General features: G+C 32.7%; 2 protein-coding genes across 5 annotated transcripts; both read left to right on the forward strand.

Annotated features, from left to right (window-relative positions):
• The first annotated feature begins 1,672 nt into the window (after window positions 1–1,672).
• LOC119831471 (lambda-crystallin homolog) lies at window positions 1,673–6,478 on the forward strand. Its single transcript, XM_038354838.1, has 6 exons — window positions 1,673–1,824; window positions 4,099–4,286; window positions 4,526–4,716; window positions 5,464–5,639; window positions 5,762–5,926; window positions 6,212–6,478. The coding sequence occupies exons 1-6, from the start codon at window positions 1,781–1,783 to the stop codon at window positions 6,414–6,416; spliced, it is 969 nt and encodes a 322-aa protein (XP_038210766.1). The 5' UTR covers window positions 1,673–1,780; the 3' UTR covers window positions 6,417–6,478.
• A 1,381-nt stretch (window positions 6,479–7,859) lies between these two features.
• On the forward strand, window positions 7,860–17,015 carry LOC119831145 (serine/threonine-protein kinase stk11). Of its 4 annotated transcripts, XM_038354409.1 has the most exons (7): window positions 7,860–8,670; window positions 8,752–8,937; window positions 9,881–10,017; window positions 11,113–11,301; window positions 12,191–12,351; window positions 12,775–12,833; window positions 13,992–14,129. In XM_038354409.1, exons 1-6 carry the CDS (start codon window positions 8,125–8,127, stop codon window positions 12,831–12,833), a joined length of 1,278 nt encoding a protein of 425 aa, XP_038210337.1. In that variant the 5' UTR covers window positions 7,860–8,124; the 3' UTR covers window positions 13,992–14,129. The 4 variants fall into 4 exon arrangements, 2 of the variants coding, with proteins under 2 accessions (XP_038210337.1, XP_038210335.1); XR_005287885.1 differs by lacking the exon at window positions 12,775–12,833 and having other exon boundaries at window positions 11,130–11,301; window positions 13,992–14,130; XR_005287886.1 differs by lacking the exon at window positions 13,992–14,129 and having other exon boundaries at window positions 11,130–11,301.
• Window positions 17,016–17,863: the final 848 nt, after the last annotated feature.

Here is a 17,863-nt window from a genome sequence, read left to right on the forward strand (position 1 = left end):
CTCATGACCCCTAATAAAATCCTTATCAATCTATGGTTATATTGAAAATGGACATATTGTTTCGAATATTAAAACAATGCTATTCAACTTTTCAATACAAAAGCTAAATAGGTTTTAAAAAGATATAAATGTTGTCATTAATGTGTTTTTTCTATTCGTTTTTCACAGTATCCTACTCTATGTTTTGCCGTTAAACCGCATTTTATTATTTTTTATTTACTTACTAAAAATTCTCTATTTAAAATCAGCTATGCTTCTAGTCAGATATTATACATAGTTTGGCCTATCGTGTTGTAATTTTTATACCATGAAGATTTTATGATATCTACGTCTTTCATACTTGTTACTCACATCAAACGACCTTTTCAACTATATTTGAAACATGTAACAATACCGTACCTATATAGATACTTAAACTACATAGCTTTTGCAGCTGTACAACCACCTGATGTAGGACAATATTAGGTGTAACCTGCGGCGTCACTCGCGTGGTATCCAGGGAAAATGTTTATGTCCTAATCCAGACTATAAGCTATCTTTGTATGAAATGTCATACAGATCGATAAGCTGTTTTCGCGTGAAAGGGTAACAAACATCCATACTAAAAAACTTTTGCGGTAAATATATTAGGATAAAATATATATATTTAAATAGTACAATCTAACATACAATTAAAACATTACACGGTCCATTGTTATTTGTATCTAATTCTTATCATTATTTTACCATTCAACTGCGATTGAACCGTAATATTTATATTCAACCGAGTACTTTCTTCTGTTTATACCTACTGATAATGCTGTATCTTATGTAACCCTAACAGGCTTAAAATAGATTACTTGTGCTTATTTTAAGAGGTTCATATTTATAATTTTTTCAATTTTTCTAGTGGGCATTGAACTAAAATTATTAAGTCGATATCAAGCAGTCACATTTATTATTACGAGACCTTGTTTTTACCACCTTATTTTAAGGAGACTAGATACTCAAGACAATAGCATGTTTTATAATGCCTTAAAAATGGTAGAACATGCGTATAGTTATGCTTCTTTCACTATGTTAACAACATAATGCTACGAATTTGAAACGATAGAATAATCAAAGATATACCTATGGTTTAACATATCTTTTAACGAATAGAAATCATGCCAATGTACGGGCAATCTGATTTTTTTTTCTAATTATTCTTCAAGTATCATAGTAAGTAGTAGTTTTTGTACAAGGGGGTACGACACGGGCGCTGATAGTAATTAGTATTTACGAAAGGGTGTAATTAATTACATTCTAAGTACCTATATCTGCACCTTTACTTCAGTCTGTATATAAAAATGTAATTAACATTTTACTTACCTACATAGCGAATAAATTATAAGGCGTCGTACTTATCCTTTTAACCGACTTCCATACACAAAAGGGAGGAGGTTTCATGCTCGTCTGTATCCATTGTTATATTCGTACATGTTACACGATATTTCCGGAAATTGTAAGCCGTTGCAGAGATTTTTTTTTATTTATCGTATGTTGTATATATCGGTGTTTGTGTAAGTGTTATTATAAGATTATAATAGGCAGGCCACATTATACCGAATAATAATCTTTTCTATGTCCAGAAGGTTAATTATACATATTGAACAGCATCGTAACGGTTGACATAAGCAGTATGTATCAGTGGAGCTGATAACTGGTAAGTGGCAATTTTATTTTAGAGCGACCTGCGTCGGAAGACGCCATTCGCCCGAGAATCTTTGTGGTCGCACATCGTGTACCGTGGAATTTTAAAATGGCGGCAAATTTCAAGTCTGAGAAAGTTGGGATCGTCGGGAGGTCAGTAAATATATTATAAGTAACTAATAAGTATTGGACTAATAAGTATTGCGCTAGTGGGATATTTTAAATTTACGAATAGTCCTTGCTTCTTTTATCTTAATTTCTTAGGTAGATATTGTTTTTTTATGTCATCGTCATAAAAAGAAAACTATAGTAAATCATTATGATTAAAAACTCTCTGAATACTTTGAATAATATAACAGCAATTGTAATGCAAATAATTGTAGGTATGTTATTATTATAATTAAAAAAAAAAGACTTTCAAAACACATAAATACGGTCTATTTACGATAAGCCAAGGTTAAAAACATATTGATGCTATACCATTATATAAGAATGCCGGCATTTCAAAGTAATTGTTGCCTTCACCACAGATAACATCATGCTATACGTTTTCTTGAACATAGTTTTTACAGAAATCGTTACGAATACTCGTTTGAGATGATTGAAATTCTTATTCTCCGATTAGAAATAATAACATAATAAATTCTTAACATCATTTATTTTCAAACCTCGGTACATTATACAAAAATTATAACTAAGTAATTATATGATATTAATTCTTAATAATTGAGAGATTGATAATTGAGAGTATGTCAGCATCAAGTTCTTCAATTAATGTCAATGGAAGCAATAAACACTGCAATGACCTTAATCGCATCTGCATTTTAAAACAAATATTTAGTAGGTTCGTGACATTAATTTCTTTCATTATTTTTTGATTAATTGCTTCTGTATTTAAATTCTTAACTGAATACCACAAAAAGAACAAAAACTTAGGCACAAAGGGCGGCTTTATTGCTTACAATTTTCTTTTGTCTCTCCGTATTCACAAAGATAAATGTAATTGGTATATTGAGAGCAATGCGATAGTTAAATTTGTATAAGGTTTATAATTTTAAATGAATTGCTTGGGATATCTTCATTTAAAAAGTTTCCACTGCAGATTATTTTCAATAAATTATTCTTGAGCACAAAGCAAAGAAGTCGTTATCAAACAAACAAGTAGGTAAGTATTTAGTGATAAGCATTAATTCAAGTCAACAGAACGCTACCTACCTTGATGAAGAAAGAAATAGATTTATTTATGACTAGCTGCGCTCCGCGGTTCACCCGCGTAAGTCCGTATTCCGTAGGAATATCGGGATAAAAAGTTGTCCATATGTTATTCCAGTTGTCCAGCTATCTACGTATCAAATTTCATTGAAATCGGTTCAGCAGTTTTTGCGTGAAAGAGTAACAAACACACACATCCTTACAAACTTTCGCATTTATAATATTAGTAGAATTCGTAGGATTCCAATATTACATTAGTCAATACAACTAACTAAGATGATATTATATTTTATAGGAATGCCACTTATTACTTTCATAATGAGAGATATGACATATTAAGGTATTCTGGTGCTGTGTATTCAGGCCAAAGTATACTTCGTTGATAGCTCGACTAGTAACATTCGTACGTTGCGGCAACTCCGATCGATATTTGAGATTACATAAAACATTAACATACTTACTTTGTAAGTGAAAGTTTGCAAAAACGAATTTGTTGTGCGTATGATATTAAGTGACATACAATACAAAAATATTTTATTACAACTTTTGGCGAAAATTTAGGATTCGTAATTTATGGTTATTTTGATTATGAAGTAATATTAGCAATAACATATAAAATATTATGTTAATTGTATGAATAGTTTGCACGCTATCACAGAATAATAAGTACAAGTACGCCATTGCTATTGCTTTCTGTTTACTCTGTTCCTAACATTGGTTTTACCGCAGTTTTACATTTAATGAGAAAAAACAACTTAATTCCTATATTCAACCGAATAATTAATTTCACAATCTACACATTTTTCCATTAAACGTGGAGCAACGGCATTTCTTGCACCGGCAAAAAGAAAAACCGTTTTCCTAAAGGAAGAGAGATCCAAGAGGAACGTTGCCGTAAGATTGTTAAAAAAAAATATGTTATAGTATAACTCGCGAAGTTGCATATTGTCGAAAAATTGTCAGTCAAATCTTCTTGCAATAACACGCATCATTTTTCTGTAGATTATAATGCGGACATACCGCAGAACCATGTATTGTTTACGTAGGAACTACATATTTAATAAACACCCGTTTACGTAATGTCTATTTTGTAATCTGAGCTATAGGCATAGTTTTACAATTTATTACACTTAAACCACGTTAAATTGTGCTATACGACTAAATTTATTATTGATTTTGTTTTCTTAACTAATATAATTCTTGAAATGATTTCAGTGGTCTAATTGGAAGGTCATGGGCGATGTTATTTGCATCAGTGGGCTACCAAGTGACAATATTTGATATTATTCCTAAACAAGTTTCCGATGCTTTAGCAGATATCAAAGTCCAATTGAAGACACTAGAAAAAGATGGTCTACTTCGCGGTACACTGAATGCGGACCAACAGTATCAGTGCATTAAAGGTAGTATTAATTAAGTAATTTAAACTATTACTTGTAAGTACTCCGCATTGTAACTGGTTAACTTTTCTTATATACTGTAAATGTAACTAGAAATGCCGAAAGAATAGAATGTTGCGAAAAAGATTGTGTGTGTGTGTTGTAGGAAGTTCATACAGAATATATACAATATACATTTTAATATCAAAGTTATTGGAATAATAATAACTATATAGCTTAAAATGAAAACAAATAATCAACAGGTTCATCGGATTTAGCGACCGTAGTCAAAGGCGCAGTGTTTGTACAGGAATGTGTTCCTGAGAACTTAGACCTCAAAAAGAAGCTTTATGTAGATTTGGATAAAGTAGTTGATGACAAAACCATCTTATCGAGTTCTACAAGCTGCATTCTACCATCATACTTTTCGGAGAGTTTGAAACATAAGTCGCAGGTAATTTAACATAATCCTAATAACATAAAATTAAAGAGTTTATTTGTTAGAACGCTAAGCGCTAATCTTACAATCTACTGAATCAATTTCGAAAATTCATTCACCTTTGGAATTGTACGTGATCCCTGAGTGGTACCTATTGGGCTTCACGGACCAAGCTGGGAGGGCCCGCTAGTGTTATATTATTTATTTAGATACGTGCTAGCTACAGTGAAAGTACCTATTTACCTAAATATTTATATTATGATACCACTCATTTAGCCATACTCGTATTGAATATATAATAGATTGTGTTGATGTTTCAATTAGCTGTGTAGTTTCAAAGTAATGAAATATTCATTTACCAAAGTTAATTATTATTCTGCTAGATAAAGTTAATACGAATAAATTCAAGTTGTATTTAATTTTTTGCACATAATATCGGAATTCAAATCTGAGGAGTAGGTACAATGGGAATAATAAATTTAGCAACATACCATACTTAGAGTTGAATGACAATGTGTAAGTTTTCAGATATTTAATTTTTCATTAAATACGTGTTAAGTCCTCAACTACTCAACTCTGGCAGAAAAATTCACAGGAATGATATCCAAACTAAATAAGGGGGCCTAATGATAGCCTACCTATAACATAGATATATCTTTATAACATAAAGTAAAGTAATTAGATAATCAATATATTTAGGTATTAATGAGATTTTTCTATTTAATACGCAAAAAAACAAAGTTATGTGTGATTCATCTGCAGGTGATTGTATCTCACCCTGTGAATCCTCCATACTATGTTCCCCTGGTGGAGATTGTACCAGCTCCGTGGACGAAACCAGAAGTTGCAAAGAAGACAAAGGAAATCATGTTGGAAATTGGTCAAGAACCTGTTTTGTTGTCAAGAGAAATCGACGGTTTCGTTCTTAACCGCATTCAGTTAGTATTTATTTATTTTCTAAATTTCAAGTCGTAGTAGACTACATAATAACGCATTGCAGCAACAAAAACTTTGAAACGTCCCGTATGGATAAACAATATAGCTACTTTATTGATTCTAGGTACGCAATCCTAAACGAAGCATGGCGTTTGGTTTCTGACGGTATAGTAAATGTAGAGGACATCGACAAAGTAATATCGGAAGGATTGGGTATGCGCTACGCGTTCCTTGGTTCATTAGAAACCGCGCATTTGAATGCTGAAGGAATGAAGAGTTATATTGAAAGGTAGAGTTTGTTATTACTTTTGTTTCTTACAAAAATAAGCACAGAATTATAAAATTTATTGCAAGTGATCACGGTGAAAATTGTAATGCCACACAACATAGGGTATTTGCTGCTTTTCCAATTTTATTCTATGGTATGCCGCCATATTGGGGTCAGCATTGGTCCGTAAAATAAAATTATGCAACCTTCGAAGGTCCAACGTTGAATTTGTTGAGAGCAATTTTATAATTATTCGGGACCATCAGTACCTTATTTATCCCATACATATTGAATTTCCTATTTTAGGTATGGTGAGACTATTTACAACGTAAGCAAAACTTCAGGAGAAATTCCACGTATGACACAGAGCACCAGCGCTAACGATATCTGTGAACAATTGAACAAACTAGTGCCCATCGAAAAATTGCCAGAGCGTAGGGCATGGCGTGATGCTTGCCTAACCCGATTGTCAATCCTGAAGAAAGAAATGAACAAAACGTACAAAAAGTAAATTTAATGAGTAGATGTAAAATAACTGTTTTTATATATTTTGATGTTAACAATAAAATATGTTACTAAATACCACTTGTGTTATAAATATATACTTGTGTACAAACTAAATAAGAACTTTGGGCTCCACTCAATTACCATGAACATCGGATAAATATTAAAAACATATCCGACTAATTTACCACTTCAGAAGTGAAAAAAAAAATATAATAGACAGCACAATATCATTTTTGAAGACCTATCAATAGATACTGGAAAAAAATTAGTTTCAGCTCCAAGTGTGTTAACCTATTTTTTTTTTGTTTTTATTTTTTTTGTGAAAGTCTAATGCAATTAAACAGAACAAAAACAAATCGACTTACCAAGTTAAGTACAACAGTGTGTATAAGTTATCTCTTTCAATACGAGTGCGCGCCAAAAAAGTCCACGGCGAAGGTAGGCATTAACTAAATGTGACAAGTCGGTTATTATAACTATAATCAGGGTAGGTATATAATATTATAGTAGCATAGTGTTCGCATAGCGAAGTAGAAATGGTGGTGAAATTTTTAGGTGAGAACAACATGATAATTAGTCTGTACGCGATTGTAGTCGTAGTTGAGAATTAGCTGCGTACGATGCTCGAGATATTCTTTCAATATTATTACTTTATTGAAGTAAATAAATGTTCAGTTCAGAACATGTAAAACGGATGCTAGCAGACATCCAAACGTCAATCTAACACATTCCAGTTGTCCTGCTGGCTACGTACCAAATTTCATTGCAATCGGTTCAATAGTTTTTGCGAGAAAGAGTAACTAACACACAGACATCCTGACAAATTTTCGCATTTATAATATTATATAGGAGGAAGTAGGATAGAATAGTATAACGACAAAGATGTAAAGTTTGTGAATTTGTGGCGTTGTAGGTAATAATCACATCACAGTAATCACTGGATCTATTGAACTGATTTTAGAAATTCTTATATCTATCAGTAGAATTATTATCTGTGAGCGCGTATCCGACTCACCTCGGTCGTAGCGGAAACAAGTGTCTTGTTGTAGAAAAATTTCACGAATTTTCCTACACATGGCTTGACCTCTATAGAAAAAACATAGGCCCTGATGATACGAAGGACAGCATTAAAATATCAACATTATAATTTAATAGACAATTCACACTTCTCATACAGTCTTACCAATTACTAAAACCACTACCAAGTACCAACCGCCACAAACAAAGCCCTATTTTGTATTTTTCCTATTTTTCTTAACTCCGGTGGCATTTGAGTTATAATTATAAGAGTAACCGCCGACGACACATCTATAGACTTCTTTCGTGGCGCGCACTAAAGACAGCGTGCACTTAATTTAGTCTGTGCAGTTTCTAGTCGGTAAAGTGTACTGTGTGTCATCTATGGCAGTTTCTGTATAGTTTATTTTGACGTTTGTTTATACTTTATAGCCTTTGGAGCATAAATTATCTGTAATCTGTTACTTCAATGCTGTTTCAATTTTTAATGGATTCGTAATTTATTTACCTTTATTTTAACGCAGTTTTAAAGTTAGTTTGTAAAGTTATATCACGTCCATTGAAGACGATAACATATATATTTTGTGAGATATGTAAATTTACTTAATATAAAATATCTGACGCAGCAAACGGCGTTCAGTTCACAACTATATAAATTTACGAACAGTTTTCCAAATGAGTTGTTGTGATAGATAATGGATCCAAGAATGTGTAGGAAAATCAGTAGCAGCGAAAGTCTTCCAGATGCTGAAAATGTGGAATATGAAGTGTCAAATATCATTGCACCTCAGGAAAGTGAGGATAATTTGCTTTTGGAGGGCAGCCCAGAACCACTATCCGTGACCTGGCTGGACGACGATCAAATTGATGATTTAGATCTTAATTTAGACCAAACTAACCTATTTTTTCATAGGGTTGATAGTGCAGATATAATTTATAGAAGCAAAAAGAAAAAATGTAAAATGGTAGGGAAATATGTAATGGGTGATATATTAGGAGAAGGTTCCTACGGAAAAGTTAAAGAGATGCTAGACTCGGAGACTCTATGTAGGCGAGCCGTTAAAATATTAAAAAAACGAAAGTTAAGGAGAATTCCAAACGGAGAACAAAATGTACAGAGAGAAATTCAATTATTACGAATACTTAGGCATAAAAATGTGATAGAACTAGTCGATGTTATGTATAATGATGAAAAACAAAAAATGTACCTAGTTATGGAATTTTGTGTAGGTGTACTTCAAGTAAGTATTCTCCAGAATAAAAACAGATATCTCTTATTTTTAGATGTTTGAGATATTGTATATAAACATGTTTTCTTTAAGGATATGTTAGAATCAAGTCCTGGTAAGAAATTTCCTCAGCATCAGGCTCATGACTACTTCACCCAGCTGTTAGATGGCTTAGAATATTTACATGGACAAGGTGTGGTGCACAAGGATATTAAACCAGGAAATCTCCTTCTGACTCTGGATCAAACCTTAAAAATTACAGATTTTGGAGTTGCAGAGGTGAGTTATAGAAGTAATACAAAAGCTTATAGCATTTGAAGATAATATGGATTCTCTTTTGATTTCTACAACAAGAAACATTTTAAATTGTATGTAAGTTAAGTTAAGTATTATTGAATTAATTAGTCTAGTTTATTATATTTGATCCATTTTTATAAAAAAAAAAATTACATACGTAAGTACACATTGATTATATCAAAAATTTCCAACAGTTTTATTTAATGATATAAATTTAAATAATTAGGTTCTATGGAATATGCATTATGTCCTGTATATGTATATAGAAATATTTGTATTGCAGAGTATCAGAATATTGTGCTAATGATGCTGCAATGTTATTCAGTCATCTGCTGAGTCATGTGGGACAGTAACCTTAACTTAGTATATATTACTGACACACTTAAAAATCCTTTGTCTTAAGTTGATTTTATTCTTTGCTGGGGTATCTTCAATGTTTCGTTTGCTAATTTTCTTTTCTTTTTTTTTTTTAAATTCAATTGTGTTATGTAATTTGTGCACATACAATACACTTTTTTTATTTATCATATGATGATCTCAGAATTCACATTGAAGAACAATCCCTACAAATCTTATAATGTGAATGAACATTTTTATCGTTTTACCTGCTTGTCTCTTCACGCATTAACCACTGAATCAATTTTAATTACATTTGGTATGAAGATTCTTTGATACCCGAGAATAGAGAGAGTTGAAAAATTGTAATCTCAGACTCCGGAGGAATAGAAACTATGCCTGTAAAAAAATATGATTGTCCTATCTTTGACTATGTGGGTCATACCATTGGAGAAAAGCTGGTATGAAATAAATCATCTCTATATGATAACTAGACCTTGTTAGGATGTTTTTCAGTATATTTATTCAATCTAGGATTATTAAAGTTGAGAGCTATTGAACCTTTCAAGTAATTAGGTAATAATTTCAGGCATTGGACATGTTTTCACCAATAGACACATGCTACACTGGTCAAGGTTCACCTGCTTTCCAACCTCCGGAAATTGCTAATGGAGCGGAAACATTCTCAGGAATTAAAGTGGATATTTGGAGCAGTGGTGTTACATTGTAAGTCATATTGCATATGTGCATACATTTTCATAAAGATAACCAATCTGTTATGTAGCGTTTCATTTAAATATTGTTCAATAACAATACAATGAATGTGAATAATGCACATTATTTTTTGTAATGACAGCACATGATAAAAGTTCAAGTTTGAATTGTGTATTGGGAACTGTAACCCATATTATTATTTAAATATAGGCTGAAATATTGTTTGTGAACAAGTACTGTAGTTAATCGCATGCTTTTCTTAAAAGGGTTTTACAAAAAGAGGTTATATAAGATTTAAAATTTTTTTTTTTGAAAATACCAGATTCAGTCCCTATCCAACCTTGGACTTAATAAGAATTAGTTCCATTACATGTACATTATTTCAATATTATTATTGGATATGTATATGTATTGGTTTGTGGATATGAGTAATAATACAATTAATTAATTATTGTGATGATGATTGTGCTTTTTCCTGGAATTATTATTAGCATATTTGATATTGTACTCGAATACAAGTAAATATTCCTTATATTGTTCCCATTTAAATAAAATGGCTGAAGGTTGAAAAATTCGCTTTCTATAAGTTTATACGAGAAATTGTGCTTCTGTTCTTATCTTGTCAATAATACAAGGGACATAGTTATCTAATTTAAGCAATTGTACCTGACAAATCTCATGGTATTAATTAGCCTGTCTTTTATTGATTAGGTATTTAAAGTACAGGAATGGTGCATTAAGTATTCAATATGCAGCATGTCTATGGATTTGTGTAATATAAAATCTGACCCAAATGTATATTATCGTAGAAAAAAGATGAATCAGCTCTGTCAGAGGACAGTGCAAAACGTGTAGCAAAATGTCTAGTGTTTACCCCCTGTTGTATCAGATTGAAAATTTTTTTTAATTAAAACTCTTATAATCAGTATGATGGTTTAGTTATACGTTCCACCATCAAGGATCCAAATCTTTGTATTACAAACATAATATTTCGTGGCGATCGAAAACCCAAGACACATCCAGCGAGCAGAGCTCCTGGATGGCTGGAGACGTCGATCGCCGCGTCACGGCGCCGCAGTGTACTGAACGTCTCTGACCAACATTCAGATACAACATGACAACAGGGCGGTACCCGTTCGAGGGCGACAACGTGTACCGGCTGCTGGAGGCGATCGGGCGCGCCGAGCCCGCGCCGCCGCCGCCCGCCGTGGGCGCCGCGCTCGGCCGCCTGCTGGCGCACATGCTGCAGCGCGACCCCGCCCTGCGCCCCACCGTGCACGAGATACGCCGCCACGAGTGAGACGCTTGCCGTTCCTCGCATACCTCTCGATCGGTCTCATTGTAAGCGGTGGTGGAAGGAAAAAAAAAAGAAATATGTATATAAGTTGCAAAACTTAAAAAACTTTAATTCAATTTCTGAAAAATAGGTATTTAAAAAAAAACAAAATAAAAAATTTAAAGAAAAAGTACAGCATTTTAAGATAGTTAAGTTTCTTGAGAATTGTTTCCCATTACCACCGTTTACAATTAGCCTGATTGACTATTTATATATACAAGTAGATTATACCTCCTTCTTTCTAAATTTTTTCCTCGCCTTTCTCATTCCATTCCATTATTCATGTCGTCAGACGTCAACCCATATATTACCCTTATCCGTTCCTCCTTAAAAGCTCTACTTCTCTGAATGTTCATGGAAGGTGGTGATCGTTTACCATCAGGCGAATCACCAGCTCGGTTGACCGCGCCTGGAAAAAAAAATTCTACCTCCTTCCTCCTAGATCCTATTCCTTGCTCTTTCATTCCATTCCTTCATTTTAACCCCTTTCTTATCCATTATTACTCCTTAAAAGCGGGCCACGCAATTGAAGAGGCAATTGTTTATGGGCGTTGGTGATTGCTTACCAACTGCAGGCGAACCACCAGATGGATTGCGTGCCCTATTTAGAAGGAAAATTTTTACCAAAAATTCTAATTTGCTTGTTAACTGCCCACCCATAACTGCTCATTTACTTATTAATTCCATGACCATGACATGACATTTCATATTTTTTATGACATTATAGTTTATTTTACTTCTATTATTTTGGCGCCAAATTTGTTTATTGACATATATTTTGTTACATTTAACATACCAAGTGAACTTCATACAAATGTAGCTTTAACTCATAGCCAAATGAACTTTCAGCTGGGTGCGAGCAATCCCGCCACTGCAGTCTGGAGAGAAGATAGTAAGCCCTAGATCTCGCCGCTCGGACGAATTCCACAACTCCACAGTGATACCCTACCTCGTTGAGAGGCACTACGCCTCAGCACAAGAGTACTTCACGGAGAGGGACTTGAGGCATGGTATGCTATGTTCATGTTTTATAATACTTCTTTCCTTAATTTGTTAGGTTTTTTTCACACTTTCAAGTTTGAAAAACGTATCTGTATCTGTACTCCAAGGATAATATTATAAATGTTTAGTCGAATGCAATTTTCAGGAACTGCTGATTCGAATTTATAAAATGTGGCTGTGATGGGTGGCCCATTTTCATAGGACAGTTTTAGGACATTTTAACACAGTGATTTTATGGACATTAACATTTACATTTGACTAAAATATCTAACAAATCCATTAAACGCAAAATTGGTTGAATGATATTTTAGACGAATGTTCAAATTAATTCATTTGTTTTCGAAGTGTTGTAATATATAATATTTTGAAGTTAACGACTGAAGCATACATAAGAAATGTATGGAAATGTATGTATTGTGAATGTATTGCAGATTCTGAAGAGTTACCGATAATCGGTCGGGTCCGCGCTAGAATTTGCTCATTAAGTTAGGTTCGTAGAATGAGAGTGGAAGTTTGCCTTAACGCAATATCCTGAGCTCTTCCACGATAAAGCTAATTATACTTTGACGCAAGCTGTAGCAATTATGATAGGGTTGCCAATTGATTATACATTTTAATAGAATTTATTATGTTACAGTTGAAATGTATAATAAAGTGTTTCATCTCATTAATATTATAATAAAAATATCATTATATCAAAAAAGTATATATTTAAATGTATCAGTAATTGTATATTTTTCTAATAGCATCATGTGATTAATATTAAGATTTGAAACAAACTAAATTATATAGATTCATTATGAAATAAAGTATGATAGAATATCCGCCAATCCGCACTTGGCCAGTGTGGACGATTATGGCCTTAACCCTCATAGGAGGTGTGTCCCAGCAGTGGGAACATATATGGGCTGATGATATAAACATCATATTTAAAAGAATGATCATACATTCTTTGGTTCATCATAAAGTTGGCAACCCTAAATATAATATCCATTTACTAACAATTTCCTATAATAGTTTTGTTGATATTTAACACGTGTGATTGCGTTCTGTAGATTACCTGCCAGTATTCTAATACATCGCTAACTTTGGTACCGTTTTGAGATTAATATATATAAATTATTACTAGTATCTCACGACGTTATATATTTATTGAAACTTCACACAGTTTTGATGTGTATGGCTATATACCTTAACTTTGTTATTATTGTAAGCGCATTTAATAAAATGTTACGGACGATATTATCCTTGAATACGAACCTCTGAAATTTGTTTAGAAAAGTACACGCTTACGTAACTTGTATAAACAATTAAATAGTCTAGAGACATAAAAATATTTTTATCACAAGACCATTGAGTATAGAGTATATAGTCAAGTGTATACTCATTTTCAACCTACTTCAAAACAGGAGGAGGTTATCAATTCGCTTGTATATAATATTTTTTGTGTTGGTTCCCTCGTAAATTTTTGTTGGGTGAACCGATTTTTACGATTTTTTTTTCATTTGTAAGCTCGTGTGGTTCTATTTTAATTTTGTCTAGTTCTGACAATAGAACGATGGTTAGGTTAGTTAGGTTTTGTTAAAATAATTGTAGTATATACATTATATTAAATCACATTACATTAAAACGAATTGGAACATTCCAGAATTGGGCGACGGTGGGTCGAGAACGATGTCAACAGCGGAACTGTCGGACGCGGAGTCGAACCAATGCAAGCGGCGCTGGCATTCGTCCTGCGGTCGGCTACCTTGCCGGCTGACGTGATGATTTATGCGTTTCACAGAAAAATACCGATGATAACATACACTATTCGCTTATCAGTGAACAAATCTGGACTGGAATGAGGAGAAAATTAGAAATTAAAGACTTCAGTTTAATGTTTACGTGTCGTCGAGAATTCAGATGTTTGTGAAAACTATTTATTATAATGTATGCAAAAATAATGGTACGGGTATTTTTAAAAATGTTAGAGCACGTGTTGATTTCGAGCGCGAATAATAAAAAAGGAAATGTCGAACATTCGTGGTGTGTTACACTGTTAGACAACGAGTCTTTAATTTCTACTTAATAAAATTAAATGTTATCCGTGAGGATCAATTCTGTTTGAAGTTTACATTATTCACTTTGATGATATATGTCTGAATGTTTAGAATAAAACCGCAGAATTATATTTATAATACGGGTCTACTTCCTCATACGAAATTGTAATAAATTCTTATTTCAATATAATCCTACGTCGTAGAACTATTATACGGTATTTTTCTGGATCTGACGCGATTTAATGATGCTATTCACCAACCACAAAGAGATGCATTTATATTAATAACAGAGTTGTAAAAAGTGTCTCTTTCGTTCGGTATCGGAATTGAGTTAATTAGATGTTTGCTGAAATACTTAATTTTCGTGTTAATAGATGCGACCTACAATAATAATCACAAAATATAATAGTTATTGTCGTTCATTCGAATTATCCTCACTAACAAGCAGATATCTTAATTGCAATGTGATATGTATGAATCCTCTATAATGACGAATGTGCCTGGTGAAATGTTTGAGTGTGGCACGGTTTTGATGAGATGTCACAAACATTGTCATAAAGCAGAAGTTGCATTTCGCTACAGTTCAATAAACCCATAGCAAAGGTGTTCCCACCAATGACATTATAATATTGTTGAATCTCACATACGTTCCTGTCGCATCGCGCACGCCATCTTAACTCCTCCACTTGCATATCCCGACACTTAATTAAACGTGTTCTAGATACAAATTTAACAAGTATATATGAACAAAATGTACCGACAATAATATTTAAAAGAGATTGAGGCATATATTTTCTTAAACTTCTATTGTATCATTACGGTAGTGAAATGCTTCTTCCGTGTTCTAAATGTGTAAGAAATAGGACGAACACTATGCACTTCCATTTTATCCGCACCGTTGTAGTTCCACAGTATTTTGATGTTATAGTTTTTAGTTCTTTAAATTTTAGCTTTGATTTTCTCATTTAGGTTCTGAATTTCGTTTGCAAAAATCACGACGTGTAATGAAAATGTACGTAATTATAAAGAAGTTTTCGTTTCTTGCATGCTTTTTCTTGGAGTTAATATTAAAATATAAATGATGTCTTTAAATGGACCTTTTTATTGATGCGTTGATTTCATTACATGTTTCATTTGTATACGAATTTATTTTTTATTTGTTTATTTCAATTTAGCAAACGGATGCTCCTAGTGTGATTAAAAAGTACAAGTTTTATGCGTTTGAAAAGATTTAAAGTTTTTATCTAGTGTCCAAATCTTTGTTTTAGAAACGCTCATGTTTTCATATCAAATTCTTCAAAAATTTTATCTCCTAGAGTACCTTATTGCAATATGTATGTAAAGCGGGGACCTCACTTTTTACGTATATTTTTATATTGCCTTTTAGTAAAATTTTGTTAGTGTGTAGATATAGTATTAAATCATGAAACAATAATGTTTTGGTGAGTCGAAAATTAGAGGTACGTTAAATAGCCTCCGCCTATACTCCGCCATAAATATATTTCGAACACAGCAGTTTAACAAATGCTTTCTCACATTTCACATGCATACACTGACATAAACTAAATATAAACTAAAAGAATTTGAACCGTACTGAATAGAAGTTTTAGAGCTAATTTTTCAACTTCCGGAGTTTAGAATGCGATTGCTCATGCATTCTTTTGAATTTTTTTTTTTAACAGTTCTGTCCAGATTTTGATAGTAACGAATTGAGTAAGCTGTAACATTTTTATCTGGAGATATGTTTAATGGTTTGTAAGCAACACTACGATATTGTATTTGTTAATGAACAACTCGTAACATTCAACGATATAGTTGAATATCCATTTAATATATAATGGTTTATTTATGTATATGTCAATTACTGCTTGGTTTGTTGTTAAGGGTAGTGCTAATTGATATATTTCATTCTATGATATGATACTTTAGTTTGTATTTGGTAGAAAATATTTTTCACTGATTTTCTGCACTTTGTCGCGTCATTGTAGATGTGTGGCGTATGATTCATTAACAAAGAACTAAATATCCGGGTATTTTGTAGTTTTAACATTAAATGTTTTGCGCTATATTATGTTTGTGCAATAAATCGAAAATTGTTGATGCAATTATAGTTTTAGGTTTAGATTTTAATACTTTGATGCGAAGTTGGTATGCGTTGGTATCAACGCAACGCTGTTTTTTCAACATCAGTTTGTTTTCACTTTGTATTTAATTAATGTAATATGAAAGTAATCGTTTTTTATATTTTCTGTTCAATCTGTTTAGTTGACTCGGCTTATACTTAATTGTTATATGCACATAAAGCATTGACACTAAACACATAAACGCGTATTTCGAAAACAAACATGGTTTATAAATCATGTTCCATAAAAGGCGTATCAATTCGCAATCCTTTATATTTATTGAGATTAATGCGCAGAAGATCTCCTCTCGCCAAAGGCGTATGTAGCAAAACTCATAGTAATAGTTGTAAATCGGTTAAAAAGTGAGGTCCCTTATGTTACCTACATTATTCAGTGTAATGTAGAACTGATGTATATGCAGTGCCTGAACTGATGTTGAGCAATGTTTAACAGAATAAATACAGAGAATATTAATATATTGTAAATAAAATGTCCAAATAACAACGACATTGGTTTTATTTTTTCTACCTCTTCCCAAAAGTCGTAAAGATACTAAAATTATGATTCATAATGGGAATTACGAATATAAATTTGGGAGGAATAAAAAAGCGACAACACTAACCCCTAAACGTGATTTAAATTATAGGAAGGCAAATCGGACGTATTTCCTGCGTATAATGTGCTCAGCCCATAGACATTCACAACATAAGCTGTAGACTATTAAAAAGACAAACTTACCCAAGAATAGTGTTTTACATACTGCAGATACATAATACAAATTAATTACAGATGGAACGGCTTTAGTAATAAGTGATTACTTATTACCATCGAATGTGTTTCAGACAACTTAGCAAGGCTTAAATTTAAGGCGAAATTAAGTACTATTTCTGGGTTGACTAGACACATAATTGCAGTGTTGCAAGTGTCCCGCGACCCGGTTCACAGCCACAATGCACGGAAGTGTCAGTGCATTGCCTCAAAGCCTCTTCCTCTATATCAGGTTTTGCTTCAATTAGATCATTATGTCAGTCCGTACAAAAATCACCTATTTGGCAACACTAGACGTAAGTCGAAGGAAACCTAAACATTCCGATGTTATTAAGGAAAGGAGACAGCGTAACAGTGTTATTAAGTAAGAAATTCTTCAACAAAGAAGGTCTTATATGGAATGTCGTTGGAATCGTGAATGAAAGATTTATTTTATAAGCCTTATAAGTTTTACGTGTTAATGGCTGTAATCTTTTTAGTTATTAATACTGTAAATGCTATTTTGTAAGATTTTCGTATGTAATATAAACGATTTATCATTTTGTCTATCTAAAATATGGGTTAAAAATATGGTTTTGGGGTATAGA

This window comes from Zerene cesonia, chromosome 13 (assembly GCF_012273895.1).
Source record: "Zerene cesonia ecotype Mississippi chromosome 13, Zerene_cesonia_1.1, whole genome shotgun sequence".
Lineage (NCBI taxonomy): Eukaryota > Metazoa > Arthropoda > Insecta > Lepidoptera > Pieridae > Zerene > Zerene cesonia.

What these genes read in the sequence shown, in the direction of transcription:
- LOC119831471 (XM_038354838.1), top strand. Translation starts at nt 1,781, where the DNA reads ATGGCGGCAAATTTCAAGTCTGAGAAAGTTGGGATCGTCGGGAG. An exon ending in AAAGTTGGGATCGTCGGGAG is followed by an intron (nt 1,825 to 4,098) that starts GTCAGTAAATAT and finishes AAATGATTTCAG; the next exon opens with TGGTCTAATTGGAAGGTCAT. An exon ending in TTCGTTCTTAACCGCATTCA is followed by an intron (nt 5,640 to 5,761) that starts GTTAGTATTTAT and finishes TATTGATTCTAG; the next exon opens with GTACGCAATCCTAAACGAAG.
- LOC119831145 (XM_038354407.1), top strand. Translation starts at nt 8,125, where the DNA reads ATGGATCCAAGAATGTGTAGGAAAATCAGTAGCAGCGAAAGTCTTCCA. An exon ending in TGGAGCAGTGGTGTTACATT is followed by an intron (nt 10,018 to 11,112) that starts GTAAGTCATATT and finishes ACCAACATTCAG; the next exon opens with ATACAACATGACAACAGGGC. An exon ending in GGAGAGGGACTTGAGGCATG is followed by an intron (nt 12,352 to 13,991) that starts GTATGCTATGTT and finishes GGAACATTCCAG; the next exon opens with AATTGGGCGACGGTGGGTCG.